The 19,227-nt window shown below is 43.8% G+C and overlaps 1 protein-coding gene across 1 annotated transcript; it reads right to left on the reverse strand.

The window, feature by feature from the left end:
* Positions 1 to 11,002: 11,002 nt before the first annotated feature.
* On the reverse strand, positions 11,003 to 13,090 carry LOC130859348 (hydroxycarboxylic acid receptor 2-like). Its single transcript, XM_057746689.1, has one exon. It carries the CDS (start codon positions 12,980 to 12,982, stop codon positions 11,891 to 11,893), a length of 1,092 nt encoding a protein of 363 aa, XP_057602672.1. The 5' UTR covers positions 12,983 to 13,090; the 3' UTR covers positions 11,003 to 11,890.
* Between the last annotated feature and the right edge of the window lie 6,137 nt (positions 13,091 to 19,227).

Raw genomic sequence — 19,227 nt, forward strand, 5'->3', positions numbered from 1 at the left:
TATTTGTTGATCTGTTGCATATTCTTGTTTTGGAACTCCTATTGTGTATTCATTCATTCTTCAGGAGCTACCCTCCAACTCTCTTATCTTTCCCCACAGATTTCTATTGCTTTATCATTTTGCTCTATGTTTTGAGACATTGCTTGCACTTGATCACCCAGACTGTTCATTTGGATCTCAGTAGAGGTTCTACTCACCTTTTGTTACCAAACCTGGGTTCAGTTGCTCACCACTCAAAAGCCAATACTCAAGAGACAAGTGTTGGTTGGAAAGGAAAGCTTGCTCTATTCAGGAGGCTGGCAACCTGGGCAGAAGGTGGATTCGTGTCCAAAAACCAACTCCAAAGATTCTGCTTGACCACGAAGGTTTTTAAAGGGAAATCATTTGGGGAAGGAGTCAGAGTCTTCACAACTGCCACTGTGTGCAGACTTTCTTCTGATTGGTTGGTGGTGAGGTAATAGGACCGCATCCCAGGAATCTTGGGCTCAGCCTGAAGTTACCATCCTCCACCGGGGTGGGGGGCCTGAGTTCCTACAGAAGAACTCAAAGGTATTGTTGTGTGCATCCCTTGAGAGGGAACCAGGACCCTGCCCCAAAGCTGCGCTATTGCATCTTGGCTTCTCTCCCCATGTCTCCGCATCACCTCCCTTCCCTGATAAGCAGGTGTTTGAATCTGCCCTTTGGAACTCAGAGAAGGTCAAGGAGGCTGAATAAAACCTATTTCCTACAAACAAGAAACAGGGGACACAGAAAGTCTTTGAACCTGAGAGGATCCCACAGGGTCCTGCTAGGTTTCATTAGCAGGTTTCATTAGATCCCACAGGTGAAGAACTCAGTCCCACAAGACTGTTGGACTCAATCCCAGAAGAACAAGCAGCCAAAAACCAGATGGGGAAGAAAGCCTTGTTTCAGGCTCCCCACTCCACCCCAAACCCCCCACCTCAGTTTTTCTAACACTGTAATAGCAATTCTTCATTTAAAAAAATACATCATGGGAATTCCTTGGTGGTTCAGTGGTTAGGACTCTGCGCTTTCACTGCTGAGGGCCTGGGTGCAATCCCTGGTCAGGGAATGAAGATTCCTCAAGCCGAGAGGTGTAGCCAGAAAAAAAAAAAAAAAATCATGATATGGAGATAGAAAGTAGATTGGTGTCAGCCAGGAGTGGGGGCAGCTCTGTGGGATGTGACTGATGATGGGTATGGGCACTTTAGGGGGGTGATGAGAAAGTTCTGGAGTTAGTGGTGATGTTTGCACAAGTTTGTGAATATACAATACTAAAAATGGCTGAATTGTACTTTAAAAGGATGAATTTATCATTTCTTTGCCTTTTGGCTAAGATCAAGTGTCAGCATCTGTTTTTAGTTGGTGTTCTTGGCTGAACTGTGGTTGGGGGCTGGAGGGCAGCGTCCTCAGGGAGTTGCATGGTATCTTGGTTGGGTGGCTTGGGAGGCTGGGAACCCAGTCTGTGTCTGGAGTTCACCTATGACCCAGGGCATCCTGGTCACCTCCGCCAGCATGCAGCCAGAACCAGGGACCTGCCGTGGCTGCCAGAATCAGCTGGACCATCTCTCTTGGGAGTTTCTCCGGCTTCCCTCTGCCAACTGGTTGGTTCTCCCAGATTCCATTTTATCTCTCTCTGTCAGCAATAGAAGACAGATCACAGGGCTGTCAAGATCAAGGGGAAGTACTGGCTTAGTCCTGGATGGGAAAGACATAGGAAGGGCCTGGACAGGAGTTTGAATTGTGTGCCCTGTCTGTCCTGTTTTTCTCAAGCTTTTTAGGCATGTATCTGAAAGAAGGTCTCTCCAATGTAAGAATATGAGAAAGTACACAGCTATTCAATACGATGAGTGACCTGAAAAGAAAAAAAAAAAAAAAAGATGAATTTTATAGCATGTGAATTGTATCTCAGTATAAAACATATCTATAGCTGCAAGGGTCCTAAGCGCAGGACCTCTTTCATCCTCTCTGCATTCACAGCACCTGGCCAATGAGTGAGAAAGCTGGAGTTTCAACCCAGGAACGTCTGATTCCAAAGGCCATTGGTTACAGAGACAGCTGAGGCCTCCCCTCCATCAAATTTCCTACCCTCCCTCCCTCCCTCCACAGAGGTCACCTGTATCTTGCAATTAATATGCAGCCGTCTCATCCATGATTTTTGTTTTATGACAAATTATTGCTTCCAAAATCCATGTTATTTTGGAAGCAATAATTTGTATAAAATAATTTACAAAAATGTTACCATATTGCATGTATCTTTTGGTACCTTGCTTTTGCTCTAGAGGTTAGGCTCAAAGTTCAGCTTTGTTGATACAGGTAACTCTGGTTCATTTTTTTCTTCCCTGCTATGTAGTATTCCACGGGTGCATGTCTCACTGTTTATCTATTCCCTCCCTAATGGACACTGGTTGTTTCCTGGTTTTCACTGTTACAAACACTGTTACACTGAACATCCTTGACCTGCCTCCTTGAGAGATGGTAGCTTCATTAGAAAAACAAGAAGAATCGTCTACAAGCAAGAAAGGGCTCAATCACCAGTTAGCTTTGGAAGAAGGGAAATTAACATTTATTGATCCACTCAGCGCCAGGCATTGTGCCTAGCATCTTAAGTACATGAGCTCAGCCTGGACCTGGGAGGTCCCTAATGGCTGGGCAGCCTGAAAAGTTCTGGAATTATTGACCCCCTAATGGGTCAAGACATTCACCCTACTTTTTTCAGTTCACGTTGCACATCTCTCACTTTGCATTTTTTCATAACTTTAAAGGCAAAGACTCGGGAGTCAGACTGCCTATATTTGTTCTCTTGGCTCATCACTTACAGGTCATATGATCTTGGGCAAATTATTCAAACTCCCTGGGCCTCAGTTCCCTTATCTGTGAAATGGAATAGCACCTACCCTGTGAAGTTATTGAAGGGATAAATTGAGAGCACCTATGGAAAACACTTAGAGTTGTGGTAGACAGCATAGAGCAAATCTTAGATATAATAATTTTTTTAAATAAATTTATTTATTTATTTATTTATTGACTGCATTGGGTCTTCATTGCTGTGCAGGAGCTTTCTCTAGTTGCTATGAGCGGGGGCTAGTCTTCATTGTGCTGCGTGGGCTTCTCATTGCAGTGACTTCTCTTGTTGTGGAGCATGGGCTCTAGGCACTTGGGCTTCAGTAGTTGCAGCAAGTGGGCTCAGCAGTTCTGGCATGCAGGCTCAGTAGTTGTGGCACATGGGCTTAGTTGCTCCGCGGCATGTGGGATCTTCCCGGGCCCAGGATCAAACCCATGTCCCCTGCATTGGCAGGTGGATTCTTAACCACTGCTCCACCAGGGAAACCCCTTAGATATAACAATTGATGGCAATCAAATGATGATGGGTGAAACATCTCTCTGATTATGAGTCTGTTTTGCCTCATGTTGCTTCGTTGAAATAAAAAATGAATCAATACCATTTTCCTACTGAAGCATTATATTCCAAAGGAGGGATATTTTGTAAGCATTCTGAAAAGAAACCCACTGTTTTTCAACCTGATGACATCAGTAGGCAGTTGTTTTCTTTTCGGTTGCATTGGGAATGTCATGTACTGTTCCCAATACCTATTGATGCCCTTAAATCCCTCTCTGGGTATAGCCAGAGTGCCCAGTATATCAATATTTGTTAAGAGCCTAGAAGTGTTTGCCTTTCATGGGACAGGGCCTTGGGATTGTGGTCAGGCCTGAAGTTTGTAATGCCACATGCAAACTTCTTCTCCCTGAAGAGACAGAGGGTCTCCAAATCTTATATTTGAGCCCCAAGACAATCCAGCGCTGGGTGTAAAATAGCCATGTTTTGGGACTTCCTAGGTGGCTCAGTGGTTAAGAATCCGCCTGCCAATGCAGGGGACATGGGTTCGATCCCTGCTCCAGGAAGATCCCACATGCCATGGAGCAACTACACCCGTGAGCCACAACTACTGAGCCTGCGTGCCACAACTACTGAAGCCCAAACACCTAGAGCCCGTGCTCCGCAACAAGAGAAGACACTGCAATGAGGAGTCCATGCACCACAACGAAGAGTAGCCCCCCTCGCTGCAACTAGACCAAGGCCGTGTGCAGCAACGAAGACCCAATAAATAAATAAATTAAAAAAAAAAATAGCCATGTTTCGTTTGCCATAGAAGATGAAAAACTTAGTGAACAGAATGTCATGGCCAGGTACTCACCACAGCTAAGCCAGCCAAAGAGTATGTCTTGGACTTGAGTTTATTAATAATATATAAAATTACAAAGATTTAAATCTCTGGGAAGACCTTCAGAAGGGCTCTAGAAGTCAACATCTGGAGGTCCACATCTGTTTGGGTTTGGGGCAACATGCTGTATTTCTTCCTCAAGGTTCACTCATCACCTCTCTGTTCTGCAGTTTTGTAACGTGACAGAAATTCTGGAAACCAGACAGTTGAGATCAACTCTGCTGAAAGCGTACACATGCTTTTTTTATATGTATAAATTTGTTTATTTATTTATTTATTTATTGGCTGCGTTGGGTCTTTGTTGCTGTGCACGGGCTTTCTCTAGTTGCAGTGAGAAGGGTCTACTCTTCGTTGTGATGCATGGGCTCCTCGTTGCCGTGGCTTCTCTTGTTGCAGAGCACAGGCTCTAGGTGCGTGGACTTTCAGTAGTTGCGGCACATGGGCTCAATAGTTGTGGTGCACAGGCTTAGTTGCTCTGTAGCATGTGGGATCTTCCTGGAGCAGGGATCGAACCCGTGTTCCCTGCATTGGCAGGCAGATTCTTAACATTGCACCACCTAGGAAGCCCTACACACGCTTTTTTTTTTTTAGTTAATAGTACCTTTTTTTGTTTAAGCTCTTTATTGGAATATAATTGCTTTATACCCTTGTACCAGCTTATGAGGTACACCACAGTGAATCAGCTGTATTTATACACATATCCCCATATCCCCTCCCTCCCTCGACACCACCCCACCCTCCCGGTCCCAGCCCTCCAAGGCATCACCCATCATCTAGTTGATCTCCCTTTGTTATACAGCAACTTCCCACTAGCTATCTATTTTACATTTGGTAGTATATATATGTGTATGCTACCCTCTCACTTTCTCCCAGCCTCCCCTTCGCCCCCCCTCCCGCCCCCCCAACCCTGCTTTTTAAATGAGTGATGTGGACGGTGGTCTGAAATGTTATCTGAGGAACACTTGGCAGAGAGCGTGACTTTACACAAACAGTAGTTCGAAAATACCCGTTAGTGGTTACTCCAGGCAGGGAGTGGGGGACAGGGAATTAGATGAAGATAGCCAAAAGGTACAGACTTCCAGTTATAAGATAAATAAATAAGTCCTAGGGGTGTGATGTACAACACGATAGCTGCAATTAACACTGCTGTGTGTTACAGATGAAAGTTATTGAGAGAGTAAATCCTGAGAGCTCTAATCACAGGAAACGCTGTTTTCTATTTCCTTAATTCTGTATCTGTATGAGATGATGGATGTTCACTAAACTTATTGTGATAATCATTTCATGGTGTATGTAAGCAAAATCATTATGCGGTACACCTGAAACTTCTACAGTGCTGTATGTCAGTTATATCTCCATAAAACTGGAAGAAGAAAAAAAAAACCTTTGCACAGCTGCCATGTGATCTTTGTCCTCATGACCCTTTTATAAAAGTGTGGTTTGGGACCAATCAGATGCCCCCTTTGTGAGAATCTGACCAGAGAGACACAGGTATTGAGGGCTGAGTCACGTCCATGGTCAAGAGCCAGGGTGAAGAGCTGTGTGCTGGCCTCCTGGGTCTGCCCATGCCTGGTTTAATTCTCTCTTAGCTTCTCTGAGATACACCACTATATTTCTTCTGTTTTTAACTTTTTTGCTTACGTGAATTTAAGTGTATTTCAGTTCCTTCATCCATAAGCATTTGGAGTTAAATTATATGAGTGTGAGTGAAAAATCATCCGCCCTCCTAGTAAGACATCCTTCCCCTGCATGAGAGATAGAGAGAGGAAAAAAAGGAATTTCCAGTAACACAAACAGCCCAGCCTCAACCATTGAAGAATTTCATCAAAATTTCCTTTCCAATTTGAAGTTCGATTTGAACCAAGAGCTAGGGGAGCAGGCAATGACCCATGTCCCCCCCTGGTTGGTAAGTGGTCGATTTCCAGTACTTAGTAGCTTCACCAACGCACTTTTGTTAACCAAATCTCTCAGCTAAATTCTGATTATAGAAGCAAAGTGCGGGAAGGTGAAAGGTTAACTGGGCCTGAGGACCATCTGTGAATCCAATGGCTGTTTTAAGCAGGAACAGATCGACAGACCATAATCAGGAAGTGTTTTGAATATTAGACCACAAGGCATGGTAAGGACCAGAATACTAGGTGCAGTTTAAATCCCCTCCCTTCAGGCAAGGTGCCCTGGGGCAGATAGGGTGATAAATTTGGAAAGGTAAGGGCGTTTGTAAAATCAGAAACAAGCCCTGTACATATATACAATGGAATATTACTCAGCTGTAAAAAGCAATAAAACTGGGACATTTGTAGAGACATGGATGGACCTAGAGACTGTCATACAGAGTGAAGTAAGTCAGAAAGAGAAAAACATATATTGTATATTAACACATATATGCGGAATATAGAAAACTGGTACAAATCAACCAGTTTGCAAGGCAAAAATAGAGACACAGATGTAGAGAACAAACATGGACACCAAGTGGGGAAAGCGGGGAGGGTTGGGGGGGATGAACTGGGAGATTGGGATACCAAATTGTACACTCTAAATATGTGCAGTTTATTGTATGTTAAAAAAAAAAAGTCAGCTGTCACTTAAAAAAAAACCAACCAAACAAACAAAAAAGAAACAAACCCTGCTTTTATGGTTCTGGACGTAGGGTAATCTCTTGAAGCTTGGAAGACGTTCCCGGGCAGCTAAGAAGAAGTCCTATTTTTTTACATTGCAGAGAGTAAACTCATGGAACTCATGGCCACAAGAACTGGGACCCTCCAAAATAAAGAGGAAGTAATGAAAAAGAGATGTGTATAGAGACACACAGACATGCATATGTATAGTTACACACACACACACAGAGCACCATACAGTTTGAGACTGAGTAGAACCCACCATTGGTTTAGCCTAGAATGTCATTGCTTGCGCCTGTTTTAAATCAATGTTGGCATTCTCCTGGACAGGGAAACAGAAGTATTTGGGAGACTTCTCTATCTCTCTCCCTCTCTCTCTCTTTTTTTTAAATTGAAGTATAGTTGATTTATGATGTGTTAGTTTCAGATATGCAGCAAAATGATTCAGTTTTATATATATATATATATACATACATAAGCATATACATATATGTGTATATATATATATAGAAGTGATACAGTATACATATATAGATACACACATATACATATTTTTTTCCATTATGGTTTACTATAGGATATTGAATATAGTCCCTGTGCTATACAGTAGGACCTTGTTGTTTATCTGTTTTATATATAGTAGTTTGTATCTGCTAATCCCAAACTCCTAATTTATCCCTCCCCCATCCCTTCCCCTTTGGTAACCATAAGTTTGTTTTCTATGTCTGTGGATCTGTTTCTGTTTTATAAATAAGTTCTTTTGTATCATATTTTAGATTCCACACATAAGTGATATCATATGCTATTTGTCTTTCTCTGACTTACTTCCCTTAGTATGATAATCTCTAGTCCATCCATGTTGCTGCAAATGGCATTATTTTGTTCTTTTTTATGGCTGAGTAGTATTCCATTGTCTATATGTACCACATCTTCTTTATCCATTCATCCGTCAATGGACATTTAGTTTTCTTCCGTGTCTTGGCTACTGTGAATAGTGCTGCTGTGAACACTGGTGTGCATGTATCTTTTCAAATTAGAGTTTTCTCTAGATATATGCCCAGGAGTGGGATTTCTAGATCATATGATAACTACTTTTAGTTTTTTAAGGAACCTCCATACTGTTTTCCATGCTGGCTGCACCAGTTTACATTCCCACTAACAGTGTAGGAGGGCTCCCTTTAGGAGACTGCTCTCTTAATAACTATTGCTGATGATCAAGGAAGGTGATGGTGTTCTTTTTCTTCTTTTTTTAAGTCTTTATTGAATTTGTTACAATATTGCTTCTGTTTTATGTTTTGGCCTTTTGGCCATGAAGCATGTAGAATCTTAGCTCCCCGATCAGGGATCGAACCTGCACCCCCTGCATTGGAAGGCGAAGTCTTAACCACTGGACCACCAGGGAGGTCACTGATGATGTTCTTATACTAAGGAAAAGTCAGAAGGAAAAGTCAAAATCATCTGTAATCCTATTACCCAGGTAGAATCAGAGTTAAGATTTTGGTTTGTGTTTTTCGAGTCTGTCGCTCCAGGCATCTGTACACAGATAGACATACTTTAAAAGAGAACCAAGATCACATTCTGTTTTTAAACTTTTCCCTTTAATATGATGTAATCTTTTTCTCAAGTCTTTTGTTATTTTCACACAACAGGATTCTTTACCTCACTGGGTAGCAGATCCCACATGCGTTGTACCTGGTCACGCTGGCCTCACCTCTGCTCCTCACTGCAGTGAGTTGAATTGGGGCTCCCAAAAGTTATGTCCGCCCAGGCTCTCAGAAGCTGACCTTATTTGCAACAAGGGTCTTTGCAGATGTAATTACAGGAAGGATGTTGAGATGAGATCATCCTGTGTTAGGGTGGTCCCTAAATCCAGTGGCAAGTGTCCATCCCTATAAGAGACAGAAAAGGAGAAGACATAGAGACACAGAGAGAAGGCCATGCTGAGACAGGCTGGGACCTGGGAACTTTTGAGACAGTGCTTGCACCTGGACAAACGTGTCCTCAAGCAACAAAACACAGAGAAGCTATGAGGGACTAAAAATAACTGCGTACATGCACATTTGGGGCAAATTATGGACAAAAAGATACAAAAGGACCAAAAACCCAAATGCCACTTCTGAAGAGCCAGGAGCAAAAGCGGGGTGTCGGGAGCCAAAGCAGGGTACTGCACGTGCCCCCTGCACACAACACCACCTAAGTGGTGGGCAAAACACCTAAGCCACCCCTCTGGCCTGACACATGGACACACTCCTATCCTCCCCCCATATAAGGAATCAGCTCGCCCCTCCTCAGGGAGCACGCAAGGGAACCTGTTGCTTGTTCTCGCTCCCTCCTGCTGCCGCAGGGGCCCCAATAAAGCCTTGCACGAATTTCTTGTCTGGCCTCTGATCAATTTCTATTGGTTAAGGAGACCAAGAACCCTGGTCCATAACAATGTGAAGATGGAGGCAGAGATCGGAGTGATGTATTGGGTTGGCCAAAAAGTTCGTTCGGGTTTTTCTGTAACGTGGAACAAATCCAGCCGAACTTTTTGCCCAGCCCATATCTGTAAGCCAAGGAATGCGAAGAACATTCCTGATAGCCAACAGAAGCTAGGAGTGAGGCATGAGGTGGATTCTCCCTCAGAGCCTCCAGAAAGAACCAACCCTGCTGACATCTTGATTTGGACTTCCGGGCTCCAGAATAAATTTTTGCTTTTTTAAGCCACCAAATCTGTGGTACTTTGTTATGGCAGCCCTAGAAGACTAACACGCTCACATACCTCAGGGCCTTTGCATCTACCATCCCCTGTGCCTAGAATGCCCTTCCTCCAGATTTTCACATTGTCTGCTCTGTCTTGTCATTCATGGCTCAGCTCCAGGTCACTTCCCAGTCATCCCAGCCCCACTCCCCTTTTAGCCTGTCACCCTGCTTTTTTGGCTTCACAATCCTCACCGCCATCCCAAGCTCCCTTTCCATTTATTTGTTTATTTCTTTTCTGTCCGCCTCCCCACCTTGAATGTGAGTTCTATGAGAAGAGGGTCCTGGGGACCTTGTTCCTTGCTCTGTTTCCACCAACCACTCAGAACACCACAGCACACAGTTGGCGCTTAATACATAAAAGCTGATGGGATGAATGAACAAAAGGACGAAAGTGAGTTGTTAGTTCCGAACAGACGAGTTTCACAACGGGGCACCCCGCTGAGTCATGCCTCTGAGGCTGGAGGAATCCCTGCTTTCCTCTGAGCTCATTTCTACTCATCTTTCCTCATCTTTAGGAAGGTGATCTCTGCTTTTAACTTTCCGTCTCTAGGAGTTAATTGGAAAACCAGACAAGCTCACGGTTCAAAACACACTTCAGAACCTCAAGAATGTCCATCTTTCTTACTTTCCTGCTGTTCAGTCATGGCTGGGATCCTGCGTACCTGCATCTCTTACTGGCATCCGAGTCACAATGTCAAAGCAACTTTCATCTCGCTAAAGAACCAACAAGTGGAAATGAAGGCATAAGAAACTTGGACCGATCACAGACTCAAACCAGTACATCTCCTTTCCACATCTCCTTTCCGTCTCCCCGAATTGGGAACTGAAACCATTCCATAGGAAGTTCTCTCTTCCCCCTCCTATGCAAAAATTCCAGTCTGGCCGGATTCCTTTTTTAATGCACAAATACTAATAGCAGCATTTACCAAACCCTAAATAAAACACAGTGCTTTTGCAATCCTGTCTGTACGATCCTTCCGAATTAAATTGTTTTTATTCATTCGCAGCTCTTTTCCATCCTTGTCCAAACGCGTATGTAATTTTTACTTAACTATCTCATGTTGCAGCTCGGAGTCCACATCCTTTTCCCTTTTTTAAAAAATCTTTATTGGAGTATAATTGCTTTACAGTGTTGTGTTAATTTCTGCTGTACAACAAAGTGAATCAGCTATGTGTATGCATATATATCCCCATATCCCCTCCCACTTGAACCTCCCTCCTACCCTCCCGATCCCACCCCTTTAGGTCTTCACAAAGCATCAAGCTGATCTCCCTGTGCTCCGTAGTAGCTTTTTTTCTTACTTTACAGTATGTGATATTTTTCTACCAGGGCACAGTTAACAACCCACAAAGGTCTCCGCTTAAGTAAGACGTCTGTGTCTGTGAACCGTCACCCAGACACATGCAACACCAGACTGGGTGTCTCATATCAAAGTTTATTGAAAGTGGTAGATTTCTTATAAGTACAGAAACAGAAGCAAATGAACCAGGAGGAATCTGCCCCCCCTTCAACCCTTGGGGAGCATTTCCCTTTTAATGATAAAAGCAAACAGAGATGGCAAGCAGTTCTCTCCCTGAAGCCTTTTTAACTGCTCAACCTTCAAATTAGTGTAAACAAGGGAGGAATGGATTCTTGCAGGTTGTAACATAGATGCCATTTCCTTTCTCTAGTTAACACTGTGATGTCCCTCCCCAGGCAAACTGCCTTCTTACCAGCACTGGAGACTCAGATATTAAGCTCACGGGTCTCTTTGTCTGGTCCGTTTCTGCTAAAATGTGGCTGAAAGATGGATTGGTCCTATGGAACCCAGGTGACCTACTGGCTCGTTCCATGATGCCTGGACTCCCTCCAGGAGCAATAACTCCCCTCCAATCACTTAGCTTTCCTTATCCCAGAGGGAGCCCACACACAGGCGAGGCGTTGCCCCAGGAGCTGAGAACCATCCACGTCTCAGGCAGGTGAAGGAAAGAGGCCAGTGAGTCACAGGTGCCAATGGGCGTCTCTGTGGCTCCGACTCTCCGGCAGCAGAAATGTGGACAGTGTTGGCATCTTCAGTTCTGCAAGTGTCCGAGACTGAACAGAAGTTTCAGACGCCTAGAAGCTTCATCCTCCGTTCCCCCAAGATTCCAGTGGAGACACTCTGCAACCAAGCAGCCCATGCTGCCGTGCCCGTTCTCTAAATCTGATTCTCCGAAACTGGAAGTTCTGGGAAACCGCAGGCCAAGGCTCTTGATATCTGTGCACCAGCCCCACTGCTTCTCCAGAGATCTCGGTCCTTGGTGATCCTTTCTCTTCTTGACTTGGTTGTTTTAAGGAGAGGCTGGAGTCAGAGAAGAGGGGCTCTGCGACTCACTGGGATTGGTCGTTAAAGTGTCGGGAACGTTCTTGGAAGTACTCGGATCCCCCGTGAGCTCCACGCTTGTGCTGCGGTTATTCTCGGGCTCATCCAGCACCTTCCGCCTCAGGCAGCGGTTGATCAAGGAGGAGAAGAAGTTGGGGAAAGATGGGCTGGAGAAGTAATACACCAACGGGTCCAGCATGCTATTCATGTAGGTGAAGCTGAGGGTGATATAAAACGCCAGGTCAACAGAGCGATAGATCTCACAGTTCTTCGTGCCATTTTTCTCCAGGAGCCAGTAAATGCGTATGCGGGCGGCCACACTGGGCAGGAAGCAGACGATGAAGACAATGGCCACCACCATGATGAAGTTGATGGCCCTCTTGATCTTAGCATGTTTGTTCATTTGTCGCTGCCGCAGGCTCCAGACGATTCTGGCCGAGCAGAACAGGATGATGCCCAGGGGCAGGAAGAACTCCAGGAGGAACATGGCATCGTGCCAGCCGAAGGTATGGCAGATGCTGAAGCTACTGCACCATTTTGAATTGCGGTTCTGGATCAGCTTGCTTTTGTACAGGAGGTGGACCGTCAGACCGATAGTGATGCCCCACAGGAAGCAGGAGATTAGGGCCGCCGTCCGATTAGAGATCTTGTTCAGAGCGTGATGGGGATGGACCACTCGGAAATACCTGTCCACGGCCACCACCGTGAGGAAGATGATGCTGCCCTGGCGGTTCATGGCCAACATGAAGAGCATCACGCGGCAGGCGACATCCCCAAACCTCCAGTCCCACTTCCTCACGTAGTTGTCCGTCAGGAACGGCAGACAGATGATCAGGAGAAAGTCAGCCACGGCCAAGTTGAACAAGAAAACCCGGCTGGCTTTCCACGACTTGAGGTGGAAGCAGAAAATCCACAGGGCAAGGCCATTGCCCAGGAGCCCGAGCACAAACTCCAGCCCCACCACTGGCGGCAGCACCTTGGCAATGAAATCCTCCCGGAACACACAGCAGTTCTTGTTGCCTATTTCCAGAAGATGATTCTGCGGGTGAGACGGGCTCATGATTGAATCGCTGGTCCTAGGAAGTGCCTCACCTAGTGAAGAACACTCAGGGAACAAGGTGTGGGTCTGAGTGGCGAACCTGTGGTTCAGTGCTCGCCTTTAAGTCATGTCAGGGTGTTGAAATGGATGACTGAATGGTTACCAGGAAACTACGAAATCGCTTAAAAAAAAAAAAAAAGAAAAAAAAAAAAAGGAAAAAACCAGCAAGGCTCTTATGCAACCTGCTGTTTGCATAAACAAGCAATAAAAAAATCCCCCGGGGCAGACAGGAACCCACAAAATTTTCTAAATGTAAAGAATATGTTTGGGCAAGCAGACTGTCGTTGTGAATTACTGAAATGTGGAAGGCTGTGTGCCTGTGTATTGAGTGCTTAGCATGGGGGAATTAATTCCCTGTCATGTGGTTGGCTTGCATAATGAACAAAACAACAACAGCAATAATAAGTTACTGCCCTCAACAGAAATATGAAGAATTAGTAGGGAATATCAGTAAGTATATATTTTAAGAAACAATACCATGTGTATGACTTTTTTTTTTTTTTTGAAAAGGCTGAGAGGACAGTAATTTGTCTAGTATTTTATGAGGACAGATGTGTCGCATTTGCTGTTTCCACGCCATCATCTCTGTACAAATAGGGGTTGCTTTTCTACACCAGGACACTGTAATTAATCCCCAGCTAAGGGGGAAAAAAGCTATTTGACAGCAGCATGCAATTTCATAAGATGCTTGAAAACTTGAACCCAGTTTGGATTGCCAGTGGGATGTTACAATAAGCTGGGTTTTTTTCTTTATTTGTGTTAGATTTTGAGATACCTCTGTGCTCAATTAAGTAATTTATTGCTAAGCACGTGACATTAAAATTAATGTTTTATTTTTTTTAGAGCAGTTTTAGGTTCCCAGTAAAATTGAGTGGAAAGTACAGAGTTCCTGTATGCCAGCTGCATACCAGCTGTCCCCACATGTGCACAACCTCTCCCATGATGTGTGTGATATTTTAAAAGTCCGCATTTTTGGAAAATTAAACTTAGAGGACATAAGAAGACTTTGAACTCTGCCTTGCAGCAGGTCACCATTTCACACATCATTTCTTTGCTTTTCAGTATAATTGAGTGTAACCCTACAGAACATTTCCACCCTCTAATATTTTGGTCTGATGAGTTCTTGCCGTGCAAGAGGTTCTGAGTTGTGTCGCTTCTACTTTGAGTGAGAATTAGGACATCTGTTTCTTAAGTTTCACACCCAGATTCCACGACGGGTGTTTGTAGACTCCTCGCAACAAACGGGAGTCAGGATGATCTAATGTTAGACTCACATAGGAAGCAGTGGCACTTGATGAGGAAGACGATGTTGACACCCACATCAGGGAGTTTCCTGTGTGCCAGGCGCCACGCGCAGTGCTTTATTTTTATTTATTTATTTGGCCGCGCGGCACACAGCATGCGGGATCTTAGTTCCCAGTCCAGGGATTGAACCTGTGCCCCACCCCCCGCAGTGGACGCTCTGAGTCTTAACCACCACACCACCAGGGAAGTCTCATCGGTGCTTAAAATACATTAATCTGTTTACCCCGACTACAGTCCATGAGGTAGGGACTACTACTGACTCCGATTTCGAAATGAGGAAAGTGAAGCTCAGAGAGGTTGGTCATCTACTCAAGGCTACACAGCTAATAAAATTTGAATCCAGCACTGGCTTCAAAGCCTGTGTCCCTAACCATTACACAACACTGCCTCTTATTATATTATTGCCCTGTCTATAAGGCTGCACTGGATTGAGGTCGCATTATATGGGTGTAGAAAACTCTAGTGAAATGACTAGTATTTGTCCCCTGTCCTTGCTCCTTGTGAATATCCTGCTTCCTTCTTGGATGAATGTGGACTTGTCGATGACATTCATGCAGTAACCTTAGGTAACCCTAAAGTAAACCCGAAGTGCCTTTATTAACTAAAAGTCATAAAACCCCTCTATTCACAATAGTTATTTCTGGGAGCTGGAATTTGCAAGGGATCCTCCCTTTCTAAGTTTTACAATTTCATAATATTTGTGTTTTTTTAAGAAAACAATAGTCGTGGATACAATTAGGAAAGAACAACAAGAGATAGTGTTACGTTTGAAAAAGAGAGAGAAGTTGGAGGCCCTGGATGCTTTTTTCTGGCGCCATCATTAGCCTTTTAACCCCTGAGCTTCCTCGTGCGTACAGTGGGGGATGAGACCAGCTTCCTTCCAGCTCTCACATCCTAGGATTCTAAACCCAGGTTCACAACTACTCAGAATGTCAATCCCGGCCTCCCTGGATTCTGGCCCTGTTGTGGAATTTCCAGTCTTCCCACTGTGCCGTGGGCGTGTTTTGTCTTGCTCCTGTCCTTCTTTCATGTATTTATTGTTTTTCTTACTAGTGCATGAGTTGTACAGAAACTTGTTTTAGTGAATCATTTCAACAGCTCAGGCGGTGATTCCACCGAGTTTGGGGGAAATTCCGCTGGACATCTATGACTTTCACAATTAACTCAATTCTCCATACCTAGTCCTCATATTAGAGCTGGAATATGCCCCTGAACGGGATGGAACTACTTTTTAAAATTTAAAATAATAATAGCTATCATTTATCAACTGCTTGCATTCTGCCAGGCACGGGGCTAAGAGATGTGCGTACGTGATCTCATTTAACCCTCTCAAAACCCCTATGAGATGTCCTATTATGCTCACCATCTCCATCTTACAGATCAGAAACCCGAGGCTTAGAGAGGGTAAGTAATTCAATGTCTTTTTTTTAATTAAAGAAGTATAGTTGATTTACAATGTTGTGTTTAATTTTTGCAGGGTAGTAGAGGAACTCAGTTATACATATATATACATTCTTTTTTTTGATATTCTTTTCCATGATGCTTTATCACAGGATATTGAATATAGTTCCCTGTGCTCTACAGTAGGACCTTGTTTATCCATCCGTCCTTGGTGGTCTAGTGGTTAGAATGCAGCACTCTCATTGTTTGTCTTTGAACGTAGCTAGGGTTTCAGTTTTAGTTATCTATTGCTGTGTCACAAACCACCACAAAATTCAGTGGCTTAGAACAATCACGGTTGTATTATCTTTCACGGTGCTATGGGTTGACTGGGCTCAGCTGGTCGGTCCTTGTTTGGGGTCTCTTAGATGGCAGGTAGAGTCCCACAGGACACTGGGATGCCTGGGTTTCTCTCCCTCTTCAATATGACCTGTGTCTCTCTATATGACATCTACACACAGCCTCTTCGCATATTCTTTCCATTGAGTATGTTGGACTTCTTACACAGCTCCTCGATGCTTCCAAAAGCACACAAGCAGACCTTCTTAACACCTAGGCTTGGAAATCCCAGAACATCAACTCCATTGCATTCTACTGGCTAAGGCAAGTCACCAAGCCAGTTCATATTCCATAGAGAGGGGCCACATAAGGATGGGAGTTCAGGAAGCATAGTTCATTGGTGGTATTTGGGGGAGACTTGCCTCTGCTGATAGTAAATGACATGGAATTGGGACATTTGGGAAATGCGAGACCTTTGGACCACTAGTGAAGAAGATGAAGTAGGAGAATGGGAAGTAAGGGGACAGAGGAAGCTAATGAGACTGACTAACAAAGACATTAAAAGAAAGGAGAAGGGTTTTTCAGGGTTTTGAAATATGGTGTTAAATTTAATGTAAAAAAACCTAAGGGCAAACTAGAATAACCAAATAATCTCGAAAAAGAAGAACAAAGTTGGAGGACTCACATTTTCCCATTTAAAAACTTACTGCAAAATTACAATAATCAAGACACTGTGGTTCTGGCATAAGGACAGATATATAGATCTATAGAGCAGGATTGAGAGTCCAGAAATAAACTCTTGCATTTACGGTCAGTTGATTTTCAACAAGGGTGCTAGAACAAATCCGTGGGAGAAAGAATCCTCTTCTTTAATAAACACTGCTGGACAACCAAATAGGCAAAAGAATGAAGTTGGGTCCTTTCCTTGAACTGTACACAAAACTGAACTCAAAATGGATTACAGGGGCTTCCCCGGTGGCACAGTGGTTACGAATCTGCCTGCCAATGCAGGGGACATGGATTTGAGCCCTGGTCCGGGAAAATCCTACATGCCACGGAGAAACTAAGCCCATGTGCCACACAACCACTGAGACTGCACTCTAGAGCCTGAGAGCCACGACTACTGAGCCCACATGCTGCAACTATTGAAGCCTGTGTGCCTATAGCCCGTGCTCCACAACAAGAGAAGCCACCGCAATGAGAAACCCGCACACCACAATGAAGAGTAGCCCCGTTTGCCACAACTAGAGAAAACCCGAGCAGAGCAACGAAGACTCAAGGCAGCCAAAAAATTTAAAAATAAGTACAATAAAATAAAGGATTACAGACCTAAATGTTAGACATAAAACCGTTAGAAGAAAACCTAAGAGTGAGTCGTCATGACCTTGGCTTAGGCAGAGCCTTCCTAGGTACAACACCAAGCACACAAACAAACAAAAAAATGATAAATTGGACTTCATCACTTAAAAAGAGTAAAGGTTTTTGTTTTTGTTTTCTTTTTACAAAAAGAAGTAAAAAAGTGTTTATTCAATAAAGCAACCGAACAAGGCCTGCTGGCAAGGGCATGGAAAAGGCTTTTTCATACACTGTTGGTGGGAGTCTAAGCTGGTTCAGCCCTTTTATTGGGTGATTTGGTGGTATCTCTCAAGGTTATAATAAAAGCTAATATAATAAGAGCTAATACATGATAATAATAAGGGTTAATAGAACTAGACCTACTCCATGTTGGGTACTATTATAGGTACTTTGTAAGCTAAACTCATTTGGTGCTTAGAACATCCTTAAGGGATTGGTACTGTTCTTTTATAGGCAAGGAAAACAAAGCAGTGAGAAATTAAGTAACTGGCTTGAGGTCACACAGTAAGTAAGGAAAAGAGATAGGATTTGAACCTAGACAGCGTGGCTTCAGGGGCTATTTTTTCAGCCACTGTGCACACTATACCTCACCCAGGATGCCTGTCCTTTGACCCAACAATTCCATGTCTAAGAATCTATCTTCTAAAACCTCTGGCATATATACCCGAAGATATATCATTCACAGTGTTCACCATAGCGTGGCGGCAATAGAGGAAAATTGGAAATGACTTAAATGTCCATTAAAAGGCCATTGGTTAAATAAACTACATGTGGTTCATTTATACAATGAAATATAGTTAAAAACAAGGAGCTTGATCTCTGTTCTGATGTAGGAAGATACTCAAGATGAAAATACTTTGCAAAACTATCTATCTATCTATCTTGCTTGCTTGCTTTAGCAAAACAAAAGATTCATTATTTTTGTGCGAGTGTATATATAGCCCAAATGTTAAAAGTCACCACCTCAGGACTTCTCTGGTAGTCCAGTGGTTAAGACTCCACACTTCCACTGCAGGGGGCAAGGGTTTGATCCCTGGTCTGGGAACTAAGATCTTCACGTGCCATGCCAAGCGGCTAAAAAAACAAAAAACAAACAAATAAAAACCCCAAAACAAAAAAAAAGTCATCGCCTCTAGAAAATGAGATTAAGAGGAACGAAGGAAGACTTTCACTTCTTACTTTGTGTGTTTCTTGAGTTTTGAACAAAAACATGTATGCCTGTGTAATTCAATAAATTTAATTCCTGTTTAAAAAGAAAGAGATCTGCAAGGCTACACACAAATCTTCTATCAAGAAAGACTGAGCAGACCCTTCTCACCCGGGTGGATCTCACGGCTTCACCTCGTACCAGGTTGTTGTAGCCCAGCCTGGACTTTTCGTTCCCGCCCGTTGATCTTCCTGCAGTTCCTGAACAACCTGAGTTCTCACCTCTCTGCTCTATAACTGGGGCATCTTTCCCCACTGAGTCATCTAGTTGCTTCTTCTCCATCCTCCAGGGCTAAGTTCACAAGCCACTTCCTCTGAGGAACCTTCCCCCACCCCCTAAGCCAGGATTAAGGGCCCCTGGGTTCTCCAGTAGAACACTAAATTTACCACTTTCACTGCAGTTACCCTGTATGGTAAATCTACTTTTTCCTTGGTTTTTGCAATGGAACCCATGGGGTGAGGGGCTATGTTTTTTGTTTGTGTTTTTACTGTGCCTGGTACAGAGCTGCTGCCTAATAAATGTTCCTTGAAAGAGGAAATGAATGAATCCTTACGAGGAAGAAAATATCGACCCCCTTCTCACTCCAACCGTATCATCACCGGAAGCTGAGTGTAGATTA

The sequence above is a fragment of the Hippopotamus amphibius genome, chromosome 8 (genome assembly GCF_030028045.1).
Source record: "Hippopotamus amphibius kiboko isolate mHipAmp2 chromosome 8, mHipAmp2.hap2, whole genome shotgun sequence".
NCBI lineage: Eukaryota > Metazoa > Chordata > Mammalia > Artiodactyla > Hippopotamidae > Hippopotamus > Hippopotamus amphibius.